General features: G+C 36.3%; 1 protein-coding gene across 1 annotated transcript in view; it reads left to right on the top strand.

Annotated features, from left to right (window-relative positions):
• Positions 1 to 12,948, top strand: part of NDC80 (NDC80 kinetochore complex component) — a 54,097-nt gene that overhangs the window by 8,385 nt on the left and 32,764 nt on the right. The window contains exons 7-8 of the mRNA XM_040632684.1: positions 9,242 to 9,331; positions 11,875 to 11,968. Of these exons, the coding sequence (XP_040488618.1) occupies positions 9,242 to 9,331; positions 11,875 to 11,968 (184 nt within the window). The remainder of the gene's footprint in view (positions 1 to 9,241; positions 9,332 to 11,874; positions 11,969 to 12,948) is intronic.

Here is a 12,948-nt window from a genome sequence, read left to right on the forward strand (position 1 = left end):
ATTCCCACTTCTGATTGCCCCCCCTTCATTCTTCCCTTCCTTCTCCTACCGGTCTTCCTATTTCTTATGTTCCATAAATGAGTGAAACCATATGATAATTGTCTTTCTCTGCTTGACTTATTTCACTTAGCATAATCTCCTCCGGTCCCGTCCATGTTGCTGCAAATGTTGAGTAATCATTCTTTCTAATGGCTGAGTAATATTCCATTTTATATATGGACCACATCTGCTTCATCCAGTCATCTGTTGAAGGGCATCTCGGCTCCTTCCACAATTTAGCTATTCTGGACAATGCTGTTATGAACATTGGGGTGCATGTGGCCCTTCTCTTCACTACGTCTGTATCTTTGGGGTAAATACCCAGTAGGGCAATGGCTGGGTCATAGGGTAGCTCAATTTTTAACTTTTTAAGGGACCTCCACACTGTTTTCCAGAGTGGCTGTACCAACTTGCATTCCACCAACAGTGTAAGAGGGACCCCCTTTCTCCACATCCTCTCCAACAATTGTTGTTTCTTGCCTTGTCAATTTTTGCCATTCTCACTGGTGTAAAGTGGTATCTCAAGGTGGTTTTGATTTGAATTTCCCTGATGGCTAATGATTTTGAACATTTTTTCACGTGTCTTTTAGCCATTTGTATGTCTTCATTGGAAAAGTGTCTGTTCATATCTTCTGCCCATATTTTGATTTGATTATTTGTTTCACGTGTATTGAGTTTGAGAGGTCCTTTGTAGATCTTGGATACAAGTCTTTTATCTGTAGTGTCATTTGCAAATATATTCTCCCATTCCGTGGGCTGCCTCTTAGTTTTTCTGACTATTTCCTTGGCTGTGCAGAAACTTTTAATCTTGATGAAGTCCCATAAATTCATTTTATCTTTTGTTTCTCTTGCCTTTGGGGATGTGTCATGAAAAAGGTTGCTTTGGCCGATGTCGTAGAGGTTGCTGCCTATGTTCTCCTCTAGAATTTTGATGGATTCCTGTCTCACATCGAGGTCTTTCATCCATTTGGAGTTTATTTTTGTGTATGGTGTGAGATAGTGGTCAAGTTTCATTCTCTTGCATGTAGCTGTCCAATTTTCCCAGCACCATTTATTGAAGAGACTGTCTTTTTCCCACCGGACGTTTTTTCCTGCTTTATCAAATATTAGTTGCCCAAAGAGCCGAGGGTCCATTTCTGGGTTCTCTATTCTGTTCCATTGGTCTATGTGTCTGTTTTTGTGCCAGTACCATGCTGTCTTTGTGATCACAGCTTTGTAGTACAGCTCGAAATCCGGCATTGTGATGCCCCCAGCTTTGTTTTTCCTTTTCAACAGTTCCTTGGAGATTCGGGGCCTTTTCTGTTTCCATACAAATTTAAGGACTGTTTGTTCCAGTTCTTTGAAAAATGTCCTTGGTATTTTGATCGGGATAGCATTGAAAGTGTAGATTGCTCTGGGTAGCATGGACATTTTAACTATGTTAATTCTTCCGATTCATGAGCATGGAATATCTTTCCATCTTTTTATGTCTTCCTCAATGTCTTTCAAGAGTGATTTATAGTTTCTAGAATATAGGTCCTTTACGTCTCTGGTTAAGTTAATTTTGCTCTATAATTTCTTTTCTTTTGGTTTTGGAGTCTTTTGGGTTTTCTATATAGAGTATCATGTCATCTGTGAAGAGAGACAGTTTGACTTCTTCTTTGCCGATTTGGATACCTTTTATCCCTTTTTGTTGTCTAATGGCTGTTGCAAGGACTTCTAGTACTATGCTGAATAATAATGGCGAGAGTGGGCATCCTTGTCGTGTTCCTGATCTTAAGGGAAAGGCTTTCAGCTTTTCGCCGTTGAGAATGATATTCGCTGTAGGCTTTTCATTCAGTCTGTCTTTTGCTAGCTATCTCAAAGTCTGCATCGCTTTTCATTTTTCAAAGCACATTTGATTTTAAGTTCTTCACACTATTAACAAATGCTTCTAGAGGTGAGAGTAAGGAATTACCACACTGGCAAGGAAATTATTTGTTTTCATTAGGTTTTGAAGCTTTAAAAAAAAGGAATTATTTCCCCCATTTATATACATAACATTACTTTGGGTTTTTTCCCTTTTTTAACTAAAATCCATATTCATGCAAAAAATTTTTGGAAAATACAGAAATACACAGAAAGTGGTATACCCATAATCCCACAACTCAAAGACAACAATGTAAAACATTTCCTTGGGCTACAATTTTAAAGGTGCATTTTTGCTGCACAAATTATTGGGTTTTTCTTTTAACTTTTGATATATATTGACAAATTTCCCTTCAGAAAACTTGTACCAGTTTAAAGCTCCTCAACAATGCACGAGCATATACATTTTCCCATGTCATCCATATCATTTTGAAATCTTTACCATTTGAAAGGTGAAAAAATAGCTTGTTAAAATATATATTATTAAAGCAATTGTCTTTTTGTATGGTTTGTCATTGATATTTCTTGTGGGCTTTTTTGTCCTATTTTATGTATATATTTTTTTTCTTCTGTAAATTTTAACCTTTATAAATTAATCTTATATATTAAGTTTATCAATATTTTAAGTGAATGAGTAAAAACATGATTTTTTTCATATTTTCAGTTTTCTCCACTTGAACATATTTCACACTTATTATTGCCTATTTGTGTCTTTTGCCATTTTTCTGTTTTCTTATTGATTTGTAGGAGCACCATTTTGAACATCAAAAACAGTCAATTTGGGGTAATTAGCTCATATGGATATGGTACAAATATTTTTTCCCTTTTGATTTATGTGCTGTATTTTGACTGTTGAGAAATACAAATCTTTGGTCTAATTCAATTTCTTCATTTTATAGTTTCTGAGTTTCCTGTCCTTAGTGCTGGAATCCTGTCCTCCTGACATTTTCTTGGCCATAGACAATCCCTTAACAAAATATAGGCAGGCACTAGGTGGATGAATTTTGACCCAGAAGATATCTCAGTACTGTCAGCACCACCATTATCAAGATAGGAGTAGAAATCCAATACCATAGTCCATTAATACAATTCACATTTTACTGAACTTTGTATATAACATCTGTGCTTTCAATTTGTTTCTCCTCAGTGATATCTATGGATATTGGATAACTACCTCTCTTTTCCCACCAGCAAATACGTCTGTTGTCAGTAGAACACTTTACCCTTGTTTCACTAAATAGCTTATGTCATTCATATGTGGTTAGGAGATAGCATTTCCACAGTGATTCAGAAGCTAACGGAGTACCTGCTTTGGCTTCTGCTGGGGAGAGACTCTTGAGATGCCTCCAAGTTTATTATATAGGTTGAAATTTCCTCCTTGCTGTCTTGGTTTCCTTGAGGTGGTAGAACTGAACACTATAAGAATCAATGAGAGATTGTAAGAATCACTGACACCATAGGTTTCTTGTTCTAATTATCTCTCCTACTTAACAGAATCCTAGAAATTTAGCCAGACTTAGGCTGACCTCCTTTAGTCTCTGATGTTTAAAAAAAAAAAATCCTCCACTTTTTTCCATAGTATTTTTATAACTTCTTTGTATTTATTATTTCCTTCTTTCTGCTAACTTTGGGTGTATTTTGGTCTTCTCTTTCTACTTCGTTGAGGTGTAAAGTTAGGTTCTTTATTATGCATTTATAGCTAAAAACTTCCCTCTTTAAACTGCTTTTGCTACATCCTGTAAGTTTGGTATGTTGTTTCCATTTTCATTTGTCTCAAGATAATTTTTCATTTCCCCTTTAATTTCTGCTTTGCTACATTTGTTGTTCATGAGAGTAATATTTAACTGCCGTGTTCCCATGACTTTTCCAGTTTTCTTTCTATTGTTGATTTCTAGTTTCATACCATTTTGGTTAGAGAAGATACTTGGTATATTTTCTTTTTGAATCATACTAAGACTTTGTCTTATGACTTATGATCTCTCCTAGAAAATATTCCTTGTACACATGAGAAAAATGTATATTTTGCTCTTGTTGGATATGTTCTGTATATGTCTGTTGAGTCCATTTGGTCTGTAGTGTTGTTCAAATTGCTGTTTATTTATTTTCTGTCTGGATGATCTCCCCATTGTTAAGAGTGTGGTATTAAAATCTTCCAACTATTATTGTATTGCTGTTATTTCTTTTACTTCTATTAGTATTTGCTTTATATATTTAGATGCTTCCATGTTGGTTGCATAAATATTTACAAATGTTTTATCTTCTTGATGGATTGACCCTTTTATCATTATGTAATGACCTTTGTTGTCTCTTCTACCATTTTTAGTTTAAGGTCTATTTTGTCTGGTATATCTTTTTCATCCCTTCACTCTCAGTCTGTGTCTCTAAAACTAAATAAAGTGAGTCTCTTGTAGGATCTTATTTTTGGATCTTATTTTTGTCCATTTAGTCATTCTGTGTCTTTTGGTTGCTAAGTTTAATCCATTTACACTTAAAGTAATTATCCATAGGTAAGGGCTTATTGCCATCTTGTTCATAGTCTTCTGTTTTGTAGATCTATTGTTCTGTGTGGTCCTTATTCTGTCTTCTTTAGGAATTTGATGATCTTTGGTATCAGCATACTTTGACTATCATTTTTTTATGTATCTACTTCATGTTTTTCCCTTGTGATTATCATGAGGCTTACATAAAATATCTGTAAAACTATAACATTCAGGGTGCCTGGGTAGTTCGGTTGGTTAAGCAGCCGACTCTCGATCTCAGCTCAGGTCTTGATCTCAGGGTCATGAGTTCAAGCCCCACATCAGGCTCCATGCTGGGTGTAGAGCCTAATTTAAGGGGAAAAAAAAAAAAACAGCTATAACATTCTATTTTAAACTGATAGCTTCAATAACATTCATAAACTTTATACTGTCACTTCTCCCTTTTACATTTTAGGTTATAGATGTTACAGTTTATATACTTTTTTATATCGTGTTTCCAATAATATGTTATTGCAGTTATGGTTCTTTTTAATACATTTATTTTTTAACTATTAAACTAGAGTCATAAGTGAATTACACACCACTGTATTAGAAAAGCAGACTTTGGGGGCGCCTGGGTGGCACAGTGGTTAAGCATCTGCCTTCGGCTCAGGGCGTGATCCCGGCGTTCCGGGATCGAGTCCCACATCAGGCTCCTCCGCTATGAGCCTGCTTCTTCCTCTCCCACTCCCCCTGCTTGTGTTCCTTCTCTCGCTGGCTGTCTCTATCTCTGTCAAATAAATAAATAAAATCTTTAAAAAAAAAAAAAAGCAGACTTTGTATGTTTATTGTTACCAATGAGTTTTACACTTCCTTCATATGTTTTTATAATGTTAATTAGCATCTTTTTCTTCTACTCAAAGAATTCCCTGTAACTTTCCTTGTAAGGCAGGTCTTGTGGTAATGAACTCCCTCAGCTTTTATTTTGGAAAGTCTGTATCTCTCCCTCATTTCTGAAGGGCAGTTTTGCCAGATACAGTATTTTGGGTTGACAGTTTTTTTCCTTTCAATATTTTGACTATGCCATCCCTTTCTTTCCTGGCCTAAAAAATTTCTATTCCACCAATAGTCGTATTGAGGTTTTCTTGTATGTAACTTCTTCCTTTTCTCTTGCCGCTTTCAAAATTCTTTGTCTTGATTTTTGACAATTTGATTATAATATGTGTCAACATAGCCCTGTTTGGGGTCCTGTGGGCTTCATGAATCTGGATGTCCATTTTTCTTCCTATGTTTGGGAAGTTTTCATCTCTTACTGCTTTAAGTCTCTTATTGCTTTATGCTTTCTTTTTATACTTTTATACTTTATACTTTCATCTCTTATTGCTTTAAGTCTCTTATTGCTTTATACTTTCTGTCCCCTTTTCTTTCTCTTCTCCTTTTGAGATTTCCATAATGCAGATACTGTATCATTTGATGATGATCCATAAGTCCCGTAGACTTTCTTCACTTTTTTTCATTCTTTTTTCTTTCTGTTTCTGTGACTGGACAATTTCAAATGTCCTGTCCTCTAGCTCACTGATTCCTTCTTCTGCATGGTTGACTTTGATTTTGAAGCTCTCTATTTAATTCTTTAGATCAGTCTTTTTTTTCACCTCTCATTTGATTTTTTTTATACTTTCTGTTTATTCGTTGAATTTCTTGTTTTGTTCATACATTGTTTTTCTAACTTTGTTTAGTTGGCTGTGTGTTCTTGTAGTTTACTTAACATCTTTGAGAGGATTATTCTGATTTAGTTCATATATCTCCATTTCTGTAGGGTCAGTTAATTGGAGCTTTATTAGTTATCTTTGGTAGTGTCATGTTTACTTTATTTTTCATGATCATTGATTCCTTATGATGATACCTGCATCTTTGAGTAAGTGGTCTCTTCTCCCACATTTGACAGGTTCTCTTTGGTAGAGACAGTTCTTTACCAGTCAGCTCAGATTGGGTTTTTAGATGTATCAGCTGGTAATGTGCTTGGGCAGGTGGGGCTTTTATCAGGGTCTGTGTTTGGGAAAGGTCACTGCCCAAGCTGTGAGGTTAGGAGAGAGGGAAGTGCTACTATTTGAGAACAGATCATCATCAAATGATACAGTTGCTGGCGTGGTTCCCTGCCCAAGTGAGGCTATAGGGTAGACCCCACGATTTCCTGGATAGTTGGGCCTGGGTACCATACTCAGCAATAGGAAGTGCTATAAATTAACTTCCCTGCCCTGGTGCAGTAGAACAGCCCCAAAGCCTAATGGCTCATTTAGAGTCCCAAACCAATGGTGTGAGTATATGCTGAATTCCCTGAACAGAAGGAGCCACCACTTGTTTTGCTCTACATACAAGGAAGGCCATGAGCTGTGCTCTCTCTTCAAGTGTCACTGTAAGACTGTAGGATGAGCTACACAGCATCGCATATACTCTGGTTAGGTTTCCTGGTCAGGCGGGCTGAAGGCTGTAAAAAGCAGCTGGCAAAACTGCAATTTAGTTTCCATGCCTGGGAGGGGGCCCCCATACATGCTTCAAGATTAGAAAGGCTCTCGTTTGGGGTTCAAATTAAGCAGAACTATGCTCCAAGTTCCCTGACCTAACAGGCCACCATCCCAGCCCTACAGATGATAGTGCCACCAGCCAGATTCTTCATTCCACTGCCACTATAATCAGAGTTGTCAGGTGGGTTACACATATTCCCAGGTGCTCTGGTTAGGTTTTCTGGTCAGGTGGGGTTCAAGACTGTATTCAGCTTTGGACAGCACCATAAATTATCTTCCCTGTCCCACTGGGCTTCAGACCAAGCCTCATGGCCAGCAAGAATCAAATCAGAATTGCATGCTTGGCTCCCCTAATAACAATTCTACTGTCTTGGGTCTACAGAAGCAGAGCCACTGAGCAGGTTCTCCACTCAACTGCTGCTGTACCTAGTGCTAGAGGGTGGACTATTGAGATTCCCATGAGCTCTGGTAAGGTTTCCTGGTTAGCAGGGTTGGAGGCTGTATTCAGCAGTGGGCAGGGCTATAGATTAGATTCCTTACCAGAGAGGAGGAAGGAGACAAAACAGACCCCAAGGCTGGCAAGATTCTTCTTGGGAAGTTAATCAGGCAAACCTGTGCACCAGACTCTGGCCAGACAGGGTTGCTGACTTGGTTCTGATCAAAGCCCCAGCCAGCCTTTCTTCACCTGATCCTGAGCCAGGCAGTTTTCCAGGTGCTCCAGCTAGGCTTCCAGCTTGGACAGGGCCAGAAGCTGTACTAGCCATGGGTAAGGTTGTGAATTAGTTCTCCTGCCTGAGCAGAGCAGGAGAACAGGCCCCAAGGGTTCTTTGTGGTCTTGACTTAAAGCAACACATGCCCCAAGTTTCCTGTCCAAATAAGGTAACTAGCTATAGCTTTGCTCAGTGGATGATCAGTTCTGCCTTCCAGGCTCTTAGCTCAGGTGGGGCTATCGATTAATTCCCCTTCCTGGGCAGAGGGGCAGGCTCAGGCCTTCTGAGTCCTTTTCTCCTCTCTTATATTTCACTATATAGAGAAGTGGTATACTGGAAAATATGATGTTTTACTGAAAAAATATTACTCAAATCCATATTTCTGATTATCTCTACAATTTCAGGTTGAAACTGTTTCAACCAAACCTCAGTTCAGAAGAACTTTCAATTCTTGTAGTATTCTTTTATACAGCTCCTGGTGAGTTGTTTGGCCCTCTATAAGGATCTTTTTTTTGTCTTTGTGGAGTATCAAAAATTTTCACATGGACCTTTGACAAAGCAACAGAAACACCGTCTTTATCTACCCTGATAACAAGGTAGAAGATTCTGTTCTTAATCTTGGGCTCTGCCCCACATGTCTTTCAGACTTACTTAAATCTGATTGTTACCTGAGGCCTTGTCAAAGGAAGAAGTGGTAAAGGATGAGTTAGTAGAGTTTGCCTGCATTCACCTTTGGTGTACAAAAAGTCTTATATGAGTATCTTTGGAATAGGAAAGAAGTAGATATGGCAAGAAACTCTGGGCTAAGAACTTGGGATTCTGATATGTAGGTCCTAGGATAAGAAAAATTAATGAAATATTTTTAACAGAAATCACGTCGTCCTTTTCATTCCTAATGCATGGTGCTTTTCTTGGAAGCTTAATGTGCATTAACTAGATACACATTTATATTTTTACATTTCATAGCAGTTTCATTTACATTTTCTAGTTATTTTTTCATGTTTGGAAGGTTGTATTTTTAAAACAATTTATATGACTAGGTGTTCCAAAATGGAATTTCTTTGCCTTAAAAACCTTTAGCCATTTTGCTTTTAGCTTACCATTATAAACATCTGACTGTTTTGCTGTAATGTATTCTCTGTTATCACTTTCAAGCTTAGACAATTGTTTCTGAATATTTCACATTGTAATCAATCTGAAGTTCATATTTATACATACTAAAGGAGTCTGTACATAACATTTAAGCACTGAACTTGAGTTCATATAAAAGAGAAATAATCCTTTTTGGCTCACCTTTTATGTGGCAGGTTTTTTTTTTAGATTCTCAAGAGTTGCATTAAAATGTGTGTTTATGCTCTCAATTACTAGTAGCATAAAGATCAGCATATTTTATAGAACTAAATATGTAATCCATCCTTTTTTAATTCTAAAAAAGAATTTATTTACTAAAATATCAAAAGGATTACATTTTAATGCTCAATAAAATGACCTCTCTAGAGACTTTCAGTCATGCAATAATGTAAATGCTTCTAAAAATGACACTAAAACAAATGTTACAAACATGAAAGCTATGTGTTTTCCTCACGTTTCATCGACTTAAATATGTTGCTTGTGTACTTACTAGTTGCATAATGCCATGAAAGAAAGCTCACCTTTATTTGATGATGGACAGCCTTGGGGAGAAGAAACTGAAGATGGAATTATGCATAATAAGGTACCTTACACTACCACAAACATTAGAGTTATCTTGGTATTATTAACTGTGTCACTATTGAAATTAATATAGTTGGGCATGTGGGTGGCTCAGTCAGTTAAGTGTCTGCCTTTGGCTCGGGTAGTGATCCCATGGTCCTGGGGTCAAGCCCTGCCTTGGGCTCCTTGCTCAGCAGGGGTTCTGCTTCTCTCTCTGCCTCTCCCCCTGCTCGTGCTCTCTTGCTCTTTCTCTCTCACAAATATAAGTAAAAATCTTTAAAGAAAAAAAAAAGAAATTAATATACACTTTTGTAGAGTTTGTCTTTTTGCTTCCCGAAAAACTTCTAAAATTGAATTTTTCAATAGATTTAGTCTCGGAGTCACACTGTATTTTCTTAAAATTAAGTAGGCATAGAAATTTAAAATGTTAACCAAGTGGGGCACCTGTGTGGTGCAGTTGGTTAAGCGTCCAGCTCAGGTCATGATCTCAGGGTCATGGGATCGAGTCCCGCATCTGGCTCCATGCTCAGCTTGGATTCTGCTTGAGACTTTCTCCCTCCCTCTCTGCCCCTCCTCCCACTTGTGCAGCCACATGCTTTCATGCTTGTTGTTGCTCGCTGTCTCTCTGAAATAAATCTTTTTTAAAAAATAAATATAAATAAAAATGTTAACTAAGTAAAAAAATGCATGGAAATTGGAATTAAATCATAGCATGTTATTGTTTTATATATAAATGTAGCGTTTCTTTTCTTGCCTACCTTTTAGAATGAAGATATCAATACTGCAACATAAGTCTAGTATAATTCTTTGTCAATATGAAGCATAAGTCTTTGAGTCTTAAAATATTACATACAGGTGTTATGTTTGTTTTGGCCTTTTTAGTTAGGCGTATTACCACTTAGATCTGAGTTACCACTGCCAAAAGGAATTGAGATAAAAGTAAACATGGTCTAAGCTGGTTCCCAAGCCATACTTTATTGGAGCCTAAACTATGTAACTAACCCCACCCTATTTCCTAAAATAGGCAAATTTATGTGTCTAAATGGAGCAAACAGCAACTCCAAGGAAGTGATTTATAGTATTGATATTAAACATTAATGTGCCCTAGCACATGTAAAAGATCAATCGCCATGCAGGTCCCTAAAAAGAAAAACTATTTTCTGCACTAATTCCAATCTACACTCTTTGGAGCATTTGACATAAAAAGAAAACGGCAAGAAACTTTAGTCTCATTTTTTATTACTACCTGGGAAATAGTTCAAAGAGGTACCATTACTTTTTTTTTTTTTTTTTTTAACAGAGTAACAATACCTTTTACTACTTCAGCATTGACCCCTGCTGGAGAAGCAGTTAGAAAGCCTTTGATCCTACTCTTGAGAGAATTCTCCTCCCATATTGCAATATGTGCGCTGGACTAGATTTATCTATACCTCATTTTTCAGCCAAATATACCACTTATTAAATATTAAATTTTTTGACATTTATCCTAAAGGTTAAACCAGTAAAAGTTATTCTTACTATTTTAGCTATTATTTCAAATGACAATATACAGAGCAGCACTTTGGAAATTATAAAGTGCCGTTCTGTATAAAGTATTATAAAAAAGTATTTTAAATTAAAGGTTATCAAAGTACCCAGTTTCACCAGATTCTGAAACTCACCTTTGTGCTGCTTAGTAGCAGAGCATTTGACTGCAGAAATTTAATTTGTTTTTTAATCTGCAAAATCAAAATTGACCAAGCTTAAAGAAATGATCTGAAATAGAATAAAAATATATTAATTTATCATCAGTGATATAACTTTCCAGTTACAGGAATACTCATACTGCCTATTCAGGGTACCCTTTCCATATCAACCAAGTAATATGGAGGTTGCTTAGTTAGCAGAGAATCAGTGCAAAGGGAATTGGTTTGTCTTGAGGGATATTTATTTCATATAGGCTTTGGAAAATTCTAATCAGCCATCCTCACCTCCTAACAAAGCATGCATCTTCAGTGACCAAAGCACCTCATAACTGCAAAAAATAGTGTTACTTTCTCTTGGATAAATATTAAGAATGCTAATATTCTACTATTTAGATTTCTACTAACCATGCCATTTTTTTTAGACTGAAGTTACAGTGTAACTACAGCCTTCATTCTGGTTTTCACAGCTAGACTTAGATTAATTGGACTTAGGTCATCATCAGTTCATTTAAATTTCTCATAAGGTTGATTACATAAAGATAAATGTGCATTTTATGTTGAATTATATTTATTAATAAGCTTCCTTGTTTGACCTCAGAATTCTGAAGGTATGGTTTCTTTACTGTTTGCTAATTATCACCTTTATCCAAATTTAAGTATTCTTTATTATTCTCATTCACATTAGAAGCAGCAGACTAAGTCTGTGCAGCATAATTAATGATGTATCATAGGTTTGTGTTTCATTTATAGGAGTTCTTATAACTACTTAGTATTCCTGACTTTTCTTTTTTTAATTCAAATTTAAATTTTCACTTAGAAAAATGGAACAAACTAAATAGAGAATAATAGCTTTGTTTTTAAATCTGCTTAACCCAATCAGTTGTTTTTGGACTACACCATAAAATGCTATGAGAGTTTCATGACTGGTGCTGACAGTTTTGAAGAGATGAATGCGGAGTTGCAGTCAAAGCTGAGTAAGTGCTCTCATTCCTCGTGTGCTTGCTATCAGTCATGTATTAAACTCTGTTCATGGAGTTGTAGCTCATTTTACCACACCCAGTGTTTGTATGAGCTACTCTAAATGTGTTTGGATGCCTACTAATTTTTGTCTTCATTGTTTCTTTGGTGGCGGGAAGTGATAATTAAGCAGAAAGAATACCAATTTTGGAGTCAGACCTGAGGCAAAATCTTTTCCTGGCTACATGACCTTAACAAATTACTTAACCTGTCTAACGAAGTTTTGCAAGACTAGGTGGCCATGTACATAAAGTATCAAACACTACCAGGAACACAGAAGATAATCAGCACATGTTATTCCTGTGATATTCCTATGATATTCATGCTTTACTGTTTGAGAAATTAAAGTACCAATTAGTCAAAAGACCTAAGGTCCCTTCAAAATGTGTGGCAGGCAGTTAATGGACCATAATATTTCCAAAGAAAGAAATTCTTTATGGTGTTTCCACTCTGTTATAACCTAGGGACATTCAGTATTTACTAGCTAACTCTAAAATGTTCCAGAGGAATTAGTTTAATTTTTTTTCTTTTATTAAGGTAGTCTCGTATGTAAAATGGTAGAATGGTAGGTAAAACAGATAAGTTTAAGATGTGTAAAACTATTTCTCCAATGAAATCAATCAAAACAGGAAAATATCACCTTGCCACTATCAGCACAAAAGGTGAAAGCATTTCCCCTATGTTCCCAATGGATGTATCTTCCTGAAATAATAGGACAATTTCAGCTTGTCGACATAAGAAAGAGAGCAAAGTAAATGATGTTTCATTTTAAAAGAGGAAAATTCATAGTGATCTAATATAAAAAGCATTTGGTGAATTCATTTATTCACATAATATTTATTGTATACCTACAGTGGGCAAGCCACTATTTAGGCACTGAGGATACAGTAATGAATAAGAGCTAGAAAATCCCTGCCCTATGAGGTTACCTCTACTA

The sequence above is a fragment of the Ursus maritimus genome, unplaced genomic scaffold (assembly GCF_017311325.1).
Source record: "Ursus maritimus isolate PB19 unplaced genomic scaffold, ASM1731132v1 scaffold_18, whole genome shotgun sequence".
NCBI classification, from domain to species: Eukaryota; Metazoa; Chordata; class Mammalia; order Carnivora; family Ursidae; genus Ursus; species Ursus maritimus.